The sequence below is a fragment of the Merops nubicus genome, unplaced genomic scaffold, assembly GCF_000691845.1.
Source record: "Merops nubicus isolate BGI_N331 unplaced genomic scaffold, ASM69184v1 scaffold653, whole genome shotgun sequence".
In the NCBI taxonomy this organism is placed as follows: domain Eukaryota; kingdom Metazoa; phylum Chordata; class Aves; order Coraciiformes; family Meropidae; genus Merops; species Merops nubicus.
In genome coordinates, this window is record NW_008598021.1 from 42,643 (window position 1) to 62,489 (window position 19,847).

Below are 19,847 nucleotides of genomic sequence, written 5' to 3' on the forward strand. Positions count from 1 at the left end.
GGGAAAGAAATAGCACAACCAGAATGCTTCCTTCAGTTAGCAGCTGCTTTTTAACAATTTTTCATGCTGGGCTGGAAGCAGAGCTGTAAGAGCAACACTGTGTTTCTGAAGGATGGATAGGATGGGAAGCAGATCAGAAATGAAAATCAAAATGCAACAAGGCAATTTTGGTTTCCTAAGTGCAGCAGAGGAATAGGAGACAAAGGAAGCAAAGGATGAAAAGGGAACAACCTTCCATGGCTAAGACAGAAACCCAGCCTTGCACAATGGCAGTGTCAGGCCTGAGTCAGTATTTTGCTTGTCTGCTTCATTCCTGTGTTTTAGGCACAAAAATGTTTAATAGTGTAGCAATTTCTCCCACCCTTCTATTTAAACAGCAGTAGGTTTGTATCTTGAACTGTTTTTTTTATTTTTTTTTTTTCTTCCTCTCCCCCAGTCTGGAGCTTTCAGCCACCCAGAGGAGGGGACTTTAGTTACCCCAGGGGATTTGCACACTGGTGCTTGGTGTTGCAGGAAGTATTGCTTCTGTTTCATGGTATGAAATGTGTGCCACACCAAAGCTCAGGTGGTACTGAAGAAATCTTTTAGCCCCTTTGTGCCCTTCAGGGCCCTTTTTCTGGAGCTGTTAGCAGCAGCTACATCATGCCTGCTAAGACTCAGTTTTGTGCCACACAGCCACATCTGCTAGCCGAGGAGGGATTTGCTGCAGCTGAATATAATGAAAATCTTTCAATCTGACTTTGACTTCCGTCCAGCCAGAGCTGCCTGCAGATTCCTGGAGACTGATGATCATTCTTTTGGCAGCAAGAGTAGCTATTGCTCCAGGAGTTCATGCAACACCTCTATAACATGTCCACCAATGATATTCTCTTGTACACAGAGGAGTACAGTTTGGTTCTTTCTGATGATATAACATTACTGGATGTGACATTTTCATATAATTTTAAAGTATTGACAATCAGGAAATAATCTTTTTAAAGGAGAAATACCAAATAATTCATTCAAACTCCTTGATCTGACTGTCAGGGATGGTTTTTGTTTCCAAAGACATGAGTTTGAGTGGTGTACTGAGAAGCCTGTTAAAGCAGCACTGCCTCTGTGCCCCTTACAGATGAATTGCTTTTCCTGTCTTGTAGAGGCAGGCCATGAACTAAATTCTCTAAATAATTATCAAAGTTGCTGGAGGCTGCTCTGCATTTATTACTTGGGGTCTGTTGGTTTTGCTTTGGCCCTCCGTTTCCCTATTACTAAAATAAATACAGACCATGCCTGTTTTACAGGGCAAATGATAAATGTGGGTTAGCTGGATTGTTAGGATATCCAGGGCTGAGGAGTTACTATGATGCCAAGCAGACTAGGGAAAAAACTTCAGCTATAGGTGTATATCTGCACATTTAGTTTTGTTTCTATGTGATGTGTGTGTAGGATAGCTATGTGTGAGATTTTGATGGCATTTCTTTAATTAGTCTGCTCCAGTGGGAAATGTAAGTCTGGAGGAAAACAGATCTTTTGCAGCAGGCTTGTGAGAGAACAGCTCTCCTATGGAACTGGCTGAGGTGTGACCAGCCAGTGGCCTTGTTTGCTGCTTGATTAGAGGCTCCTCTGACTCTAAGGACTAAGTTTGGCCCCTTTGACACATGTTCCGTGTGTGGGCTGTTGATGAATGGAGAGCAGATCTAAAAATCATTTATTCATTTTCAAACGAGGCATCTTGTGTGCCTCTCAAGTGAAGGTTGAGTGGATATGAGGGAAAACATTGCAATTCCCAGCTCCCTGTCCATTCAGGTTCATAGAAGAGCACCACTCAGGTCTCGGAATGGTAGGAGCTTTCTAGCTCAAACAGATGGATTTCCTATGTGACAAATGAGCTGGGCATTACCATGCCTCTGCTGGGCTACAGGGCTCACCTGTGTCTCCTGAAGGCTTGAGAAGCAGCACATCTGGCTCCTGTATTATTCCATTGTGACAGATTATCTTTGGCAATTAACCTCCCAAAAAGTTGATTTGAAGGCTCCCCCTCCTTCCCTTCCCCAGTGCCACTCGTGTGCAGGCACCGGCACAAGGATCTGGCCTGGACATTGTCCTTGCAGACCTGGGGAGCAAGAGGCCTGCTGTGCAAAGGTGCAACAGAGCCCCCAGCCAAGAGGTTTTGGCTTCTCTTCCCCTGCATTTGAAACACTCACTGGGGAGGCAGAGTGGGAGGCTGGTGGCAGCCCTTACACCTGGCACTGTGTCGTGTTTCTGCCTGGCAGGGGGGCTGGGTTTTGATACCTGCTGTGAGCTGTCACTTGTGTGGAAGTTCTGGGTTGGTTTAGAGTGTTTCACACCAAATACATGAGAGGTGAGCTGCTACTGGCACGACCCCTGCCCGTACCCCGTGGTATTGGGCACAGCCTCAGCCCGCAGGGTGGGCAGCAAGGACTTAATCTGTGCTCTTGCAGTGTAGCTTTGGCTGTGGACCGTGACAGTCAGTAGCTCAGAGAGACACTTCTTTCCAGTCAAGAACCCTTCAGGCCCAGCAGTTCCCATTTCACCCCCTATGTAGCAAAACAAGAAAAACAAACAATGCCCCCAAGAAGCAACTCTAGAAAAAATGACATGCTTAGCTAGGGATCAGTGAAAGAAATTGTAAATAACAATCCCCAACAAAACAAGAAAGCACAATAAGACACCAAACCATGCTTGTGTGTATCTTCCACAGACCTATAAGCACTAGGTGGTTCATTAGCTCTTTGGAGAGAGCTCTTCCAGCCTCCTAAGCACAGCACTTCTATTTTTAAATGTGCAACTTCCTGTACATACTGTCCTTCATATTATACCTGGTTGTGTTACAGGCTCACAGGGTTTACACTCTGATTGTGAGCATGGCAATACCTGCTCAAACAAAATAATGCTTGTGTGTTTGAGTAGAACAACTTATTGTGGTCACTTCTACATCAAGACACAGTGTAGTTGTTCCTGTGCAAGGGTTTTAATTCCCTTTTGTGAAGTTTTGTTGCTCTGATATAGTGTGTGTGTGTGTATCTTTCTTTTTATTTTCCTGCCATTTAAAAATTACTGTTCTATTAGATTTTGAACATCTTTAGATTCAGTCACACCTCTATAACTTCTCTCTGCACACCCTTAAATTCTTCAGTAACTGGGAGGTGGATGAATTTTCCTGATTCTAGTTTGCCTCCTCCATACTTTTTTAACCTTTGAGTTTATGAAGCATCTCTTAAATGCACACTCAAGGGTGTTGAAAGCTTCTGTTCTGTACACCGTGTGACTGTGCCTAACTGCATTGTGAGAAGTGTTCCTGCAGAATCATGGTTGGCACTTGGCACCTTGGTATAGCCTGCTTAAAGAACTCAGGTGCTGCATGCAGACAGAGAAAGCAGTTGCCAGAGTTTCTTGGGAAACCATTAATGCTTAAAGTAATAAAAAGAAACTCTTGTAGCAAGTGAAGGAGCTGCTTTACTGATGGACAAGAGATAAAGCAACAGAAATGCCAAAGAGGGACTTGAATGGGAACCCCAGGTGCACAGGGGAGCTGGGATTCATGACAACACTGAATGTGGGCCTCTGAAAACCTGTTTGCAGATTTCACAGGCTGTAAGGTCTGTTCACTCCCCCCGGCAGACTTGGTACTTCTAAGAGGCTTAGGTAGCTCCGTAGTCATAGACATCAGCTGTGACTCTGACTCTAAACATCAACAAGAGATGACTGAGAAACCCCTCCAGTTGCAGGATGCAGCACCCCATGTTGACTGGCTGCACGTCTCAGTAAGACGAGTGGTGTCGAGGATGCCTTGAGAGCACAGAAGGATGGTTGTGCATTTGTGCAGGTGCATGCTCCAGTATTTGGGCCCTGGCTTGAAGGTTTTTCAGGTGGTCTATCTAAAACTCTTGATTTGATGCTTAATTGTGACACCAGCATACCTTTCAGAGAATACTTTTGTTCCCATGACTTCGGGACTGACTATTGAGACTTGAAGAGTTCATAAGTCTGGATTGTGTTGTGTGCTGCTGTGGCAGAACTTGGGCAAGTAGAGGCACAATTTTTGAGGTGTTTTCTGATTTTAGGTGTTATAAGTTTGAGAGTTACAGTTCCACATATTGCAGTGCCCAAGTATGTGGTGGGCAAGTTCTGCAGAGGACCTTCCCTACTTAGTTTCTGATAACCTCAAAGTTGTGTGTTTAAATTTAGTCATTCTTAAAAGTGATACAGCTGCAGGATGATAGTGTGTCCATCTGAGACATTTTACATAATAGTTTCTTCTGTGCCATTTCCTCGTGTGTTCTGACATCTTGTCTTGCCAGTTTCAGCCTGTGATTTCTGGCATGGACCAGTTCTAGGCACACAGCACTGTTTTCCTCTAAGGTTTCCTGCATTGGGCACAAGCAAACACGCACTACAGCTTGATTCAGCTGCTGCTTCTCAGCTCAGCCTCTCTGATGGTCTCCTCTGGGTGTGCTCTTTGGTTACACTGGCACCTCTTCCCTCTTGGTTTCTGATTGCACTGTAAGGAAAGTCTCATCTGCCCAGGTGAGAGCTCACATTCACCCTACAGCCAGCAAAAAGCTCTACTGTTATTTCCTCTGTGTTTTAAGAATTCTCTTTTGCAGCAGATGTGGCTACTATTCCTTTCCTCTTGTGCACTCATTGGGTTAGTTCCCAATGCTTCTCCAGACTAAAAGTCTGACTTTCTTCTGTAAAAGTGGCCAGCTCTTTCCCATCCCTCATTTCCTTTGTTGATGGCAGCAGGAAAAAAACAAATGTGAACTCATCCAGAACTTTCGAGGCAAGGAAAACAAATGGGGCCGTAGTGCTGGAAGCAGATGGATTTCTCCACAAAGCTATGCTAGTGCTGCCACTCCAACAGCTGGGCAGATTTAGCCTCTGCTTGGAAAGCACAGCTGCACTGAGAGCACAAAGGATCACACCATGAGCTCAGTTGAGGCAAGAGGTGCCTGAGTGGTGGGGAGGCTTGATAGGAAACATCTGCTTTTGAAGCTAGTAGCTCTGAGGCAGCTGTCAGAGATGTCCTGTGAGCTCCCCGTGTCTGGAGTTGTCTTCAGCTGTCAAAATTCACCATGCTGAGGGCCCCCCCAATGGGACACAAACAGGGAGAGAAGAGAGGAATGGCATCGGGCTGTGAGGAAGGTGTGAGGTGTAATTGTTGCTTTCCTCAGTTCTTGTTTTTACAGCTAATTTGGGGGAGGGAGAGGATTCAGTGAGATCTTGCAGGACAAGAGAAACCCTTTCATAGCAGAAATCTTTGTCTCTCAAATTTTTTTTCTGTACTTCTTGCATATTCCAGAGGTTGTCTATGCAGATGTCCTCAATGTTTGCTCCTTCCCTTGCTTTGACAAGCTCTCTGGTGGTGTTGGTGAACCTCTCAAGCCTTGCTTTTCTTGTCCTTTTGTCTCTGTTTCTATAATGTGGCTGCCTGGATTTGGGAGTATTTCCCTGCCTGCTTTGCACCACTGTCAATGCCACATGGCAAGGCAGAGGGGAGGTGGCCTGAGCAGGCGTACCCTAGTGTGGGAGAGTGCTCCTGTGGGGAGTGCATGTGTGTTTGTGTGTCTGAGCCAGCCTTGCTGCAGAAATCTTCACGCCCCTTTCTAACCTGGGTTCTTTTGCTTCACTCACCTGTGTCATCTGAAGGTCTGAAGGCTCACAGTGGCAAAACTCAGCCTAGCTTCTGTTTTTAATTTTTTTTTTTTTTTTTTTTTTTTTAGTGAGTGAAATCTGCTGCTGTCAGGCCACCTCCATAGTGAAGTTAAAGGAAAAGATGATTAATTCTGTGTTTGCAAACCCTGTTGTACAGAACAACTTAGACAGGATGTTTGGGCAAGTCAGAGATCTCTTGTACCCGCTTTGCACTGGGATTTTGCTTTGCAGTGTGGCAGGAAAAAGTAGTGAGCTAAACTGCTCCCAAACAGAATAAATCAATTGTCTCTGTTTTCTATATCCTACAGACTTTCTTCAGTTAATTATTTGTTGCATAGACCCACTGTCCCTTGACTTATAAACTAATTGTTGCCCTTAGGACCCTCTCTAGTTGCTTGTATGAAATCAAAACACTAAAGCTGGCTCTGCTGGGAAGAGCAAAACACAGCTTTACCCACATCACGTGACTTGGTGCCTTTGTGGTATCGTTGGCCAAACTTGCCTGTAGGTCACCATCTGTGGGCTCACCAAGCCAGAGGGCTCTGTGGTCTCCCTGTAATACTTGGGGTTTGCGTGCCGTAGGGCTGTCGTGTAGCCCATCTGCAAGACCATTTCTCTTTATTTAGAAATGCCTGACTTCTTACATGTTCTTTACATGGGAGAGTAACTGATGGTCTTCTCCTTCTGTTCACAGTCTGAAGGCACGAGGCTGCAGAAGGACCTCCGAACTTACCTGGCTTCTGTAAAAGGTGAGCTCTGCAGAAGCAGAGAGCCGTTTCCTCCCTAGTGCTTACCTGTGCAGTGAGGCTGCTGCAGCCTCCTTTTCTTGGTGTTTCCTCAGGCACGAGTTGTAGGGAGGATCAGCCTTGTGTGGGTGGGAGATCTTTCAGAGTCCTTCAGGGCCAGCTGGGACAGAATAGGGTTTTTTTTGCATGCCAAACAGGTGGTTCTGTCTTTGCCAATAGACTCTCATATCTTTTGCAAGGGGAGGGCGAACACAAGAGATTTGGTACAATTGCATCCTCAGTCCCTTTCTCCCTCTGGTTACCTTCCATTTCCAAGGATGGTGGCAGTACCAAGGGTCAGACATTCTGTAAGAAAGAGTTTAGCATTTGCTCAATACCTCCTGTGTCCCCATTCCTCAGGATGAGGGTTAAACTGTGAGGAGTATGCTATTTTCCTCTTCCTGAAGCAGTTCCCTCTTCTTTCCTAGCTATGCATGAGGCCTCCAAGAAGCTGACAGAGTGTTTGCAGGAAGTTTATGAGCCAGACTGGCCTGGGAGAGATGACACAAATAAAATAGCAGAGGTAAGACTGTCCAGGACGTGGGGTCCCCAGGCTTGGTCTGGAAACGAGCTTTGGAAGCTGTGTATGCATGCCACATTTCTTCAGGCATATTGCTTTGCAGAAGAGTTGGAGAGAGAAGCTCAGCATTGGGATGATGGGAAAGCTGAAGGGATGTGACCTGTGTTTTTGTCTGTGTAGTGCAGCATAGCCAGAAGCTCGAATGCTGCACATATGTTTATGCCCACAATTTATTCTGCCAACAGAGGTTGCCAAAAGAGAGTCAATAGGGTCAACTGGGTGTATTGCTTCTGCTCTGTGCAAGAAAAAGGGGAAGCTAGATCTGTGGCCAAAGCACACAGTACCACCAGCTGCCGTATTGTAGGTGCCACCGTGTTTGGCTGAACCATGTGTCACATCAACCTGCTGTTCTTCTCATCCCTTGGTGAGGTGATGCCTGTCCACCTTGCCCAGGTGTTTTGTGTGGAGTTCAGGGCACAGCCTGTCATGTGACAGCTTGGATCCCCCTTGGCGTGTGCGTGGTGGGTCCAGTGCCCTTGGCTCTCTTGCTACTCTTCCCCTGAGAGCAGCTGTGGCAGTTGAGCTCTGTGGATCCGTCTGCTATGAGGCTGCAGGACTGGGCTTCTCTGCAGCTGTCTGTGGCATTGGAGCAGTGGAGAAGGAATAGAGAGGACAATAGAAGGATTCTTCCCTTCTCCTGCTTTCCCCTGCAGAAAACCTCACCTGAAATAACATTTGCATCTTGCCCAGGAAATACTGACTTCAAAGCAGATAAATCAAACAAAACCTGCACATTTCCAGGTCAGTTCTTGCATTAACATGGAATTTTTTTTATTAGAAAGTGCTGTTGCAATAAATAATGGAGCTGTAATTCAGCTAGTTTGCCTTCACATTTTCTGTTGGCCTTTTTTTCTCCTCCTGAGCTACTGTGGTGCCTTGCAGGAGACTGTCCTTTCAGAGAATTTGAGCCAGAGAGGTCAAAGGGAGCATGGGCCCTGAGAACTAACTGTAGCTTCTCTGGGGGTCTGCCTTCCACCTCTCCCTTTAATGACTTTGTTTATGTTTCTGTCTTTCAAGAAAAGACAGATAAAAGGAAAGTGCTATTCCTGTCCCCCAAAATAATAACTTCCCACATAAAGTAGACATTTTTTCCTGAATATTTTAGCCAAACCCATTTAGTTGAAAATACAGGATAGAGGGCAATTTCCACCTAATCCAAGATGTTGGCATGAAAGTACTGAGCCCTAAGGTAAGATCAAGAATAAAGTGTGCACAGGTTAGGGTGCAAGCCTTGCATGTGGCCTCCTTGGGCTGTGGAGCCTGGTGGTGTGAGGGGTGAGGACGGTCAGAATAGCTTTCTGCTTCTGGCCATTATCCTCCAAGAAGGTATGTGTCCTGTTTTTGTGGCTGCTCAGAGAAGAAGGTAAATCCAGCCTAACCTTCACCTCCCCTTCTGTTCTACAGACTTGGGCTCATGTGGCAGCAGAGAAGACAGACCCTCAAAGGGTGGTTCACAAAGGGCACTGTGTGCTTCTAGAGATCACCTGAATTAGCAGCATCAAGCTTTATTCTCTGTTTCTGTGTTTCTGGCATGACCTCTGTTTTCAACTAACTTCTCTGCTCCATAGTTTTTCCAAATAAATGACTGTTTCTTAAGAGCTCTGGGGGATTGAAATTGTTGACTTGTAGCATTCACTGAGACAAAAATGCAGAGTTCCATGTTCTTAATAGTTAGCTCTTTACTTCTGTTTTTCAGAACAACGATCTCCTCTGGACGGATTTCCATCAGAAGCTGGTGGATCAGGCACTTCTGACCATGGATACATACCTTGGCCAATTTCCAGATATTAAAGTAAGATTCTCTTTAACCCATTTGATTTACAGAGTCACGGCAGATGAAACCTCAGTTTGTTGTGTCCCCGTTTTCTTTAGGAGGATGTGTGTGCTGTGCTGCTGCAAGCTCTCCTTTTAGAGCAGCCAAGATCTCTGCAGCTCTGGCTCATATGAAAATGTTATGTTCTCCTTTGGGCTTGAAATGAGAGTGAGGAATCCAGGGGAAAGATGCTGAAGAGAAAGCATAAGTGCAGTGGAGAAGGGGCCACAACATTTCTTATTGTATCAGAGTGCCAGAGGGCAGTGTCAGCAATAACTCACAAGTTTGGTCTCTTTCGGTCCTTTTGGTTTTTTAACTTCCTCGTTAAGTACAAAGCATTGAGGAAGCAGCGAGTGGTTAATGTGCTTTATAGGTAGAGGCTGCCGTGGAAAGCAGATTTCTGTGTGTTCCCTGAAGTCCTGCTGGGCATACAACCAGCTGCCTGCAGGGAAGGGGGAATGCTGGGTGGACATCTTTTTGGGGGAGATCATATCCAAGGACCAGGGTTTGAATGATGTCCCATGAGCTTCCTTTCCTCCACACTGCTCTCCTCTCCATTCATTTTGAGAAGGTTATGCAGGAAATGTCTTCACCATATGGAAGCGCTAGTAATGATATCACCATATGGGAAATATCAGCTTGGCTACTTCCCAGTGAAAACAACCCTTTCCCCACCACATGTCTCTTAAAACGTTTGTCAATATTTGTTTTGTCAAGAGGATCGTGATGTATCAAAGAGAGGCAGGTCACAGGCTTGTAAAATAAGCCCTGAACAGCAGTGTCCTTTGCCTCCTAGGACTCCCTGGTTTTGCTTCATTTTTCTAGTCTTTCCATTCCTGGAAGTCTGCAGATGGGAAGAATGAAGAGACTTGATGTTGCTGATCGCTCCCTGTAGTGCCTCAGTTAGTGCAGAGGCTGGTGCACTCCTTCCTGAGCAGAAGGTTTTATTTCAGGCTCACTGGAGACTCAGACTTCTGCACTGCTTCAGTCCAAATCACACTTTACCAGCCTCATTGGCTGTGCACTGGGTCACCTCAGAGTGTCACTTTTTTCCGTGCCGAGGATCTTTGGAGATTCTTAATTCTGTTGCGGTCCCACTGAAGTTTTAGGGTGAGATTTTAAAAGGAGAACAAGCCTGAGGACACCAGAATTTCACCAAATAGTCAAGGTGTTGGGCACTGAGCTCCCATGGGTCCTTTATGACTTCTGAAATGGCTACTAAGGTGTTTATTACTAATGTTCCTTTATCAGTTTGCAGATGATGCTCTAGAAAATAGGAAGTTAAAGCAGTTCTATGGAAAATTTAAGTAATGCTTTAAAGAGAGCAATACTTCTGCTTTCTTTCTTAAAACGAGTGAGACTTTGGCTTTCTGTTGGTTCTTAGAATAAGATATGGATATGTTTCACAAGACTTGGCTCTTTGTTTAAAATGGACTTTGAGTGGAATGAATTTAAAAGGTCAGTATGTTTTTATTGGTAATTCAGCTGGGTGCATCATCCTCCTTACCCCAGAGCAGTGAGAAGTGCTCAGATCCAGAAATGGCTCAAATCAAGTGCATTTTCTTCAACTGGTAGAAACTCCTAGAAGTGCTGTTGTTGAAGGGTGCTACAGCTGTACAGAAGTGTTGTGTGCCTTCACAGAAAGAATTCGAGCTCTTGATGTTGGCAGGGAAAAATCCCCTGGTCTTAGGGAATGTATTTGTTTTTTGTTGTTTTGCTAATACTCTGCTTTTGTGGAAAACAAAAACCAGAAAATATTCTGCTTTTCCTAAATTTCTGGCATTGCTGTGATAATGAAAGATGACGTTTGGAGAGAAGATGATTTGAATTTAGTTATGTGAAGGCCTGTTTTCTGTTAATGGCCCAGTTATTCAAATGTGTGATGAGTTAGATCATACGTGCATTATTTTTTGCTAAATTCAAACACATTCTGAATCCTTCTTCACTGGAAACTTTTCCTTGAATTTTTTGGTCTTACAATGGGATTTACAACAGGAATGTGAAAACTGAGCATTCTTTAGAAAAGAATTTTTATAAGTTAAAGGGAATAATTTTTATATGTTGAATAGGGAGGGATGAACAAAGCTTCTTTATCTTCTCTAACTTGGGAAAAAGGAATGCAAAAAGTACTTTATCCTTTCTTTGAAGGTCAGTATCTATAACTTCCTGGAGTAGGACTCTTGCATAATCTGTAATATTTCTGAGTGAGGTTTTGCTTGAGGTTGCAGAGCACACAACAAAAATACAGGTCTCTGCATCCAGCCCAGAGAAGAGAAACCGTAACACAAGTTCTGAGTAGCTGTGGAATTTGTGATTTCCTGTCTTGCCCTGAAAGTGTTGCCCTGTTTCTACTAGGTTTAAAACCAAATATCAGTAAAGGAGGGGTGCAGGGGAAGTGTTCTGTGGTGTTTTAGGTTTGTTTTTTGTTGTTGTTGGTTTGTTTGTTTGCTTTTAAAGGAAGCTCAAATTAAGATGGTTGCAAAGCAGTAAACTCTGTGGGAGTTCAGCTTGTACCTTCAAATAGTGGTGGGTAGCTGCAGCTATTATAGAACCAGGATAGTCTGCAGCAATGCTTCCTTGGCCCTCTTGCAAGGAATCTACCTTGCAGCCTTCCAAGACTGGGCTGAGTCCCATTAGTGCCATCACAGGCAATCATGTAATCAGGGGTTCCTCTAGGAGGACTTGCATGCAGTGTGTCTGTACTTTGCAGCATTTCCTTGCACTCTAGTAGAAATGTGAGGGTGGGGGTTAAAAGATCCGGAGCAGCCAAAAAGGGCAAAAGTAACCTTGTTTGAGAGATAGGTGACATTCAATCAAACTCCCTGGTGGGGTGGCAGGGAAACCCGAAAGTGGCTGTTTGACATGTCAGAAGTGGGCAAAATGCCCTAGTCTGGCCTGGAGGAAGAATCCTCTCTCTTAAATCCCAGATCCTGCCATGTATTTTATCTGGGGTGTGTGTGTAAGATGCATTAGCTAGCATCTCAGAGGTGGTTGTGCTGCTGGAAGCCCCCTCTGACATCCCGCCTCTGTACCTGGTTGGCAGCGTGATGTCTGGGAGGTGTCTTCTAGTGACCTCCACTGCAGGGTGGCTCAACTTCTGTGGTTCCTCTCTTGGAGCGAGCTGAGAGCTTTGAAAGCAGTTGGGGTGTGCATCTGGCTGAGGCCCTGCAGAGCCACTGTGACTCACACAGAGCTGCACCAGCACTTGGAGCGTGTGTGGGAGACGTGCAGACTGGGCCCAGCTGCTCTGGCGGGAAGATCGGCCCTGAGCGCGGTTTTGCAGCTTATCTGCAGGAGCCTGGGGAGAGGAGACCACAGCTCCCTGCCAAGGGCACTGGAGGGGGAGGTTTTGCTTTTGCAACTAAATCCTAATGCTGATTCTTCATCTTACACTTTCAATTTCCCTGGGTGCTGTGGTTAACTAGAAACCCTCCTGGCTCCTTGCCATCCCTTTTCACTCTGGTTCTCCAGCCTGTGTCTAGACTGCTGATCACTCTGAGCTGGGGGGGTGCTCGGGTCGGGCTGGGAAGACTCCAACCCAGATAGTCTGGGGTGTTTGTAGAGAGCGTGGGAGGCAAGTGTCTAAAGAGGATGGATGGTTCCTAAAACAGGGTAGCCCAGTGGGTCTGAGGCTTGTTGAGATGAAACTCTGCTGGGGAAGAGAGACAAAGGCACCTCAGATGAAAAATGGTAATGGAGGATCAAGCCACAGGGCTGGGCGTCTATTCTGGTTTCTCATCCATGGACTTGTATGGATTTTGTTCCTGAACACAAGTCTGGTACACAGCTGGCTTCCTCCTTGTGTTTGTTACAGCTTCAGTGTATCTTGCCTACTAGTGGCACAGTACTACAGGTTTTCCCTCACACTCCTCTTGCTTAAAAGCTAGTTACAGTGGGCTGCTGCTTGTACCTGTGATCACTTCTGTCTGGACCTCCTGCTGTAGGGTCCAAAAAGCTGCTGTAGGCATACCTTGAGCATGTAGATGAATGCTTTTGCTGTGTTGACAACAGAAATGCCTTCTTTTGTTGAACTTAATCTTTTGAGCTTCCACACAAGTCTAGTCTGGCTGCAGCCCTCAGGAAGCCCTGAAAATGATGAAGCAGATGCTCGTAGGATGCAGGCACATGGGGGAGGCTTAGGAAGCACTGGGGCTACAGTTCTGAAAACATCAGTGTCATCCAGAGGTGATGGCTGTTGTTGTTTGGAACCCTTTGCTTTACCTGGCTGGGTCTGCTCTCCTCCTGAGGACTTCCCTCTAGAATGGTCATTGTCACAGGTGGCTCCCAGGGCCACCTCTCTGGGTAGCCTGTGTGGAGTATCCAGTAAGCATTTTGTGTGGGCAGAGCATGGGGTGCTCTGGAAGTCAGGTAAGGAGGAGGGGGGCTTTCCTGAGAGCCTTTGTGGTTTTGGCTGCTGGGGAAGACTGTTAAAACTGTTTTTCTCTGTCTTTCTTAGTCTCGTATAGCGAAGCGAGGAAGGAAGCTTGTGGATTACGACAGTGCAAGGCACCACTTTGAAGCTCTGCAAACTGCAAAGAAGAAGGATGAAACCAAAATAGCAAAGGTAAAGCAAGTAGAAAGATGTGCAGCCATCCTTTCGTTTTGGGAAGTCGGCATTTGCCTGCTGAGGAGATTTGAAGTGCACCTGTACATCTTCACTGGCTGTGTTTTCATTGGAAATGAAATAATTCAGGTTGGAAAGGACCTTTAAGATCAATGAGGTGTCATGAACCAGGGAGGTTTTGCGAGGCATTTCCGTATGCGTTTAGTTCTCCTAGAAGACAGGATGGTCTCTGTGTTGGTTCAGACCCAACATCGTCACCAGTCTGCATCTCTTGGTGGCCAAGGCGTAGGCTTGCATTTCCTCAGATGCTGCAAGACCAGTAACTTCTGTTAAAAAAGCCCACGTGCCTCTGGAAGAAGCAAAACCTTGCAGTACCCTGGAAAAATTTTCCATTTTGTGTGATTCTTGGGGCTCTGTCTCCCCATCGTAGAGCAATGGTGAGAGTAAGTGTTTAACTGTTGCTTGAAACTGGCTGTGTTTGTGAAGTCCTCTGATGTTCTAGGACAGAGATCCTTAGGAGTGTGAGTTAAAAGTTCAGTGGTGGAATGGCACCCTATGCACTGTGTTCCATGACTCTGTTCTGTTGTCTGTTGATCACAGTTACTGGATAATAATACATCTGAAGGCAGAAACCCAAGAGTTTTTTTTCTTGTCAGGTTGTGGTTTCTTTCATGCCTGTGAACAGCTTGATCCAGGGTTAACTGCAGATCATGCCCAACATGCAAGTCTCATTAAAAATAAAATGCAGATTTTCGTTTAAATGTAGCTGAAGGAAGGTCATAGTGTTAACCTTGTTCTAGAGGAGGCACATGGTGCACTCCCCTGCCCAGAAAATGAGCTGTGGGTTACTCCTGTACCCTGAGTGGATTTGTACACGTGCTCCACTCCACAGGACAGGTCTTGACACAACAGAATCCAGGGCTGGGGAGCGATCTTTAATATTACTGAATGTGGGCCATGACATGTCAGGACTCTTTAGGCTAGAAGCAGTGCAGGAAAGAATGAGTCTGGATTTGTGTCTTTTAACCGGGCTGAGGAGAGTTGTCATCCTTTGCTTAGAGTTATTCCTGGCAGGGGCACACGTGGGCTATGTGAGAGACACTAGTGTTTCTCCTGTGTGGAAGAAATAAAGATTCATCTCTCCCTGAGTGAAAGATCTGCATTTAATGGCAACAGTACTTTTATTTTTAAGCTGCAGGTCACCAGTCGTCTGTTCACCCAGTGCATGCACTGTGATTCAGCTTGAGAAAGGGGAAAGAGACTGATGGCTCAGGTGTTGTTGCATCATTTGTGTGGCAAAGCAAGTCTTGGTTCTGTATGCAAGGCGTGAGGCCCAGCTGGTTGTGCCTTCTGTTCAAAGCAGTACTTCACTGTGTTTGGGGGTAAGAGCAGAATTTCCATGAGGTGTGGTATTATTATTATGTGCCTGGAGGATCTTTGCTGCAGTGCAAATAGCGTTTGTAGGAATTCATTTACTCAGGTTGATACCCGATGATCTGCACCAGAGGCTGGCTACCTTCATCATTGCTGCACTTGCTCTTGTTGCCCTAAATGCTCACATGAGGTGTTATTAACAAGAAATTATTGCTCTTCTATTAAAGTATGAAGAACAGTGCAGTTTGAAGAGTGAAATGTTGAGGTCTAGGAGTTGGTGTTCTGTTCCTGATTCAGCCTGTGCAAGCATCTCTTAGTACTTGATCATACACTTCTCATTAGCCAAAATGTGCCTTGGATCAGACCTTTCTCTTCTGTGTTTAGGCCATAAGGTCGCACAGAGGATAATATATGACATGTTGCACTGTCCTGATCCTGTCAAAATGGGAGCAGTGAGCCCCCCAAAGTTACATAGATATGCTTTTCCCAAATGGGCAGGTTTCACAGCCCAGCCCCTGCTCCCGCACTTGGAGTCAGGCAGCTCTGCAGAGCTGTGGGCAGGAGCCAGGGCTCAGCATGCACTAGGCTGGCAAAAGAAGTTCACCTCTCTGGTCCTGTGGCTGATTTTGCTCATGTGATGGCTGAAGTAGGGCTGTTCCTGGGTTTAAGACACTTTAGTATATGATAACTGGCCCTAGGATAATAATTTTTATGACACAGCGTACAAATGGGAACTGACTTGATTAATGTTTCATGGCATAGTAACAGTAACTGTAATGTGAATACCTTTTGGAGCTATATGGTCATTTTATTTCTTCTCTAATATATGGCTATTCTTTTCCTACCCAGGATTCCTTCCACTTATTACTAAACTCACAACTCGCCTTTAAAATGAAGCTCCTTGGACTTTCAGCTGTTGCATGCAAATAATTATGATGGTTAATTAATCCTGACCTCTCTTTAAGGAGCTCCCGTTTCACAGCCATGACTTGGAGCAGGGTTGTCTGTGTGCTAGGTCACTAACAACTCTATCTGTTGCTCTTTGTAGCTGCCTGGCTGGTCTGCAGTATCCCAGCCCACACTGGAGCATTAATTACTGCTAAAGTTGGCATGCTTCAAAGGATTCATAACTGATCGGTCCCAGGATGTTTGTTTTTCCTTTTGCCTTGGGGATACTAGTTTGGCCCAGCCTCTAAATACACTCTCTGTTGTGATTTTAATTTTTTTTAATCCTAAAAGATATATGTTTGTGTCTCTTGTTCTCTTTTTTTTCTGTTTTCACTCAAACATGCTCCCTCTCCCAGCCTGTTTCGCTGCTTGAGAAAGCCGCGCCTCAGTGGTGTCAAGGGAAGCTACAAGCTCACCTCGTTGCACAAACTAATCTGCTCCGAAATCAGGTGACTGCTGATCTACCTGCCTCTAACCCTGCATGTGCTATTTTGGGCTCTAGATTGTACCAAGCAACTAATCTCTAGGCAACGTTCACTCTAGTCCCCTCTGTTCAGTGTGTCCTTGATGCTCCCGAGGCACAGTGGACATGTGGAAGTTGCTGACCAGTTAATGAATCTGTGCCTGCCCTCTTCAGTTTTATTCAGGTTTTGTTTTCTCCCACTAAAATGAAATGAGAATGAAGGCTATGGAATAATGCCAAGGCAGAAGGTGATGTAGTGTAGTTCCTCCATTTACTTCTTTATTTTTCTTTTAAGAGAAACAGTAAATTTTTACTGTTATTGTTTCAAAAAAAAGAAAAAAAAGGAAACACTGAAAATTTGGCTTCTGCATTTGTGCTGTTGAGTAAAGCCAGAACAAAACATTGTTTCTTCAAAAGCAATTTCTATGGCTGTTGAGTTAGGCTGTAACATTCTCCTGTGGTAAGACCCAAGTTTCCAAAATGGGCAGTGTCCTAGCTCTTGAGGTCTATAAGAGCTGTTTCCAGCCATACAGAGTTTGTTTGCACAGAAGAGGTGGGCCCAGACCAAGGGATTTACACCCTGTGTAATATATTTGAGCAGCTCCAGGTTGAAATCATGGTTGCATCATGTGGCAGAACTTGGCCAAACGTTTAGGTTATAGCATCTTGAGGGACATGGGAGCAGCTCAGAAAAACTGCAAGGACTGGGAATCCTACTTGCATAGGAGAAGTGTGGCTTCCTGATGAAATCTCCCTTGGTATTTACCTTTGAGCTCCTGAGTGATAAAAGGCATCTGACAGAAAACAGACAGTGAGAAGAAATGCTTTCAATGGGCAGGGGCTAGTAAATCACTACCTAGACTGGGAGAGTGCCAGTTACCTGCTCACAAGCTCCAGGTGAGCTCATCTGTTCTCATTCAAATGCTCTGACGTTTTCACATTCCTTGTCAGTGAATGAATTGCAGTTTAGAAACACTAAATGGCTCTCACCTTATAAAAACCTGGGTTTTCCACTGTCGGTTTATGACTAGAGATCAGGGAAAAGACTGGATTACCACATCAGTACAGCCTGGGGAGAGAACAGCCGTGAGCCCTCCTGCCTGAGCTGCATGGCAAAGGGAGGAAAAGTATATTCATTCTTGACTGAGGGGAGAAGGCCATTTGGCCACCTGCCAGGGCCTTTTCCACCCTGCTGGGAACAATCTGCAGGGTTGGTTTGGGTCCTTGACTGGTCTGTTTGGCTGGTGGTATTTCTGGAGGACTAGAAAGCAGGTATGGGAAGTTTCTGAAGCCACAAATTAAGAAATCAGCTCTTGGGGCATTTTTCCTCTTCTCAGACTGGCTGAGGTGACAGGGAGTATTTGCCTAGACAAGCATTATGTATGAGTGCTCCCTCATCCATTGCACTGTCATCTTAGAAGGGTTATAGAGAGTAATTTCACTGTACTGGGTGGCTTTGTCCTAAAGCAGGTGACAAGTGGGGTGTGCAATCCTTCCACCTGCTGTGTTGTGGGGGTGTTAACCTCCTGCTAAGTGCATTAATATTTTCAGTCACCTCAGATGCTTTCAAAATGAGTTAAGTCCTCCTGTGAGTTTTTCCTCTTTAATTCTTGGACTAAATAATACTATGGCCAACCTTAGTTTTTTGTTTCAACTTGTGCAAGTCTTTGGGGTTTGGTGTTTTTTGGTTTGTTTTAATTTTTAGTTTGATTGGAGACTAACAAAAAAAATCTCAGTAAAGAAGATTAGTTTCTATTCTGAACCTGTGGGTTTTCCAGCCTTTCCTCACAAACATCAGCAGGCAGGAGAAAAAAGGCTTGTTTTCTATTTGCATATACTACATTTATTGAAGAGCTTCAGAATGTTAAGCCTAAAAGAAAAAGTCCTTCCCCTTACCAGCAGCTTTGTTGCTGCCCCTTCTTATCTGATAATTTTACAACCTCCAAGTGAAAATGGGGTCAGCAAGACCAATTATTTCTACTTTAAAACCAACTCCCTTCCTCCAGGGTGCAAACTGCTGACTTTTTAGACCTTTAGCAGTTAACTAGCAATAACAGTGCAGTGGGGGTTTTCTGTGAAGTCTCCTGGGCAGTTTGCTATTGCGTGCTCTCAGTTACAAATTTTGGTGACTGCACTTTTTGAAACAAAAGGGGAGAATAGCTTACAGCAGCAAATGCTTGGGGTTTTTTTGCTAAGATCTCCTGAAATGTTAAGTACAGACTAAAAAGCAACACCCTTGGTGCTGCAGTAATAACAGAAGAGTATCTGTGTCAGTAGGAGAAAGCCAACAAGTTGCTGCCCTTCTGAGAGGCAGGTCTGGCTGGGACTGCTGGGGGCTTGGGCCTGGGATGGGGTGCTCAACTCTCCTCTTTACCCCTGCCTCATGGGCAGTGCATAATTACCACAGTTCACAGCATAGTGTTTGAAGAGAAATGGTCACCAGCTTGCCTGCAAGCACCGGGCTGGATATTGCCAGGCACTCATGAGTGCTGGGATCCACAGTGGTAGCCCATGTACTGGAGAATAACTCAGTACACTGGGAGGGGTTGGCACTCTGAGCCTTGGCTATGGGGAGAGTCAGGAAAGCATTTGTGTTGTCCAGCTCCTCATGAGAAGATCCCTGGACTGACAAAGGAGTGAAGAATTAATTCAGTGCCACCTGTGGGACTGAGAGCAGTACCTGAGCCACAGGCAGTAGGTGGATCCCTGATTCCTACAGCTGCTCTAGAGTGAACGTTGCCTGTTGCTGACTTCTGCCTTTGCCTCGGGATGTCACAATATTCACACATTGCTTTCTAGGTTCTCTGACCTTCTGAACAGGTAAAACAGAGAGGGAAACACTTATTAATATCCACTGTACGTGAAAAACTAACAGCATTCAGTGATGCCTCATCTCCCAGCTATCCCATCTTCTGGCTTGATTCTGGTTCCAGTCTAGTTTGGAAATTAGAATAAGATAAAGCCAAAAGGCAAGAATGTTTTCTTCTCCCTTTAAAACGGTTACACTGGAAACGTTCATTTGTAGAGGGATTTTAAGGCAGAATGAGTCTTTGTGATCGTCATCTCTGACCCAGCATAAACTGTGCCTCTGTTTAAATGGGCTTGTTGTTTGTTCTCTGCAACCTCTCTCAAAATGTTGGGTTTTTCAGTGAGTGCGTAGCAGTGAAATACAGGGGTTTCTGAGTGGAAGCATCATGGCACCTTCTCCCTCTGCCTATTCCTCACAAAGTCTGCTTACCTTTTGAATACCTTCCAGTTGCATCTTATTCTGGGGGAAATTTTTATCTTCTGATTTTGAGTACAAACTCAGCCTTGCCTTGGCAGCAATGAGTGACTTTGAAAGGTGGGGCTAGCTGAAAAGTAGGAGCTTCTGTGGCTTGCTTTTAAGTCAGGAAAGAAATGGAGAGTGTAAGGATCCTACGCAACACTGTGAGGAACAGGACTCTGAATAGCAAATTATTTTTAAGCCCTTTCTCCTGTCAATCCTATCTTTGCATATACCTGTCACTAAGGAGCAGTCAGCTGGATTTCTTTAAGCTGTCACAAAGAAGATAAAACTTCATTTTGTAGAAGGGGTAGGAATCTGACTGCAAGCTGGTAGAGAGATCCAGTTCCCCAGTGGTTTGCGGGCTTTTTGCAGAGCCCTGTGGCGTTGTGACATTTCT

General features: G+C 45.2%; 1 protein-coding gene across 5 annotated transcripts in view; it reads left to right on the plus strand.

The window, feature by feature from the left end:
- BIN1 (bridging integrator 1) overlaps positions 1 to 19,847 on the plus strand; it is a 95,381-nt gene that overhangs the window by 42,636 nt on the left and 32,898 nt on the right. For 4 of the 5 annotated variants that reach the window (XM_008936876.1, XM_008936874.1, XM_008936875.1 and 1 more), the window contains exons 3-6: positions 6,350 to 6,404; positions 6,869 to 6,963; positions 8,717 to 8,812; positions 13,290 to 13,397. In XM_008936876.1, the coding sequence (XP_008935124.1) occupies positions 6,350 to 6,404; positions 6,869 to 6,963; positions 8,717 to 8,812; positions 13,290 to 13,397 (354 nt within the window). Of the gene's footprint in view, positions 1 to 6,349; positions 6,405 to 6,868; positions 6,964 to 8,716; positions 8,813 to 13,289; positions 13,398 to 16,075; positions 16,169 to 19,847 lie in introns of all 5 variants that reach the window. The other variant, XM_008936873.1, reaches the window with a different exon arrangement.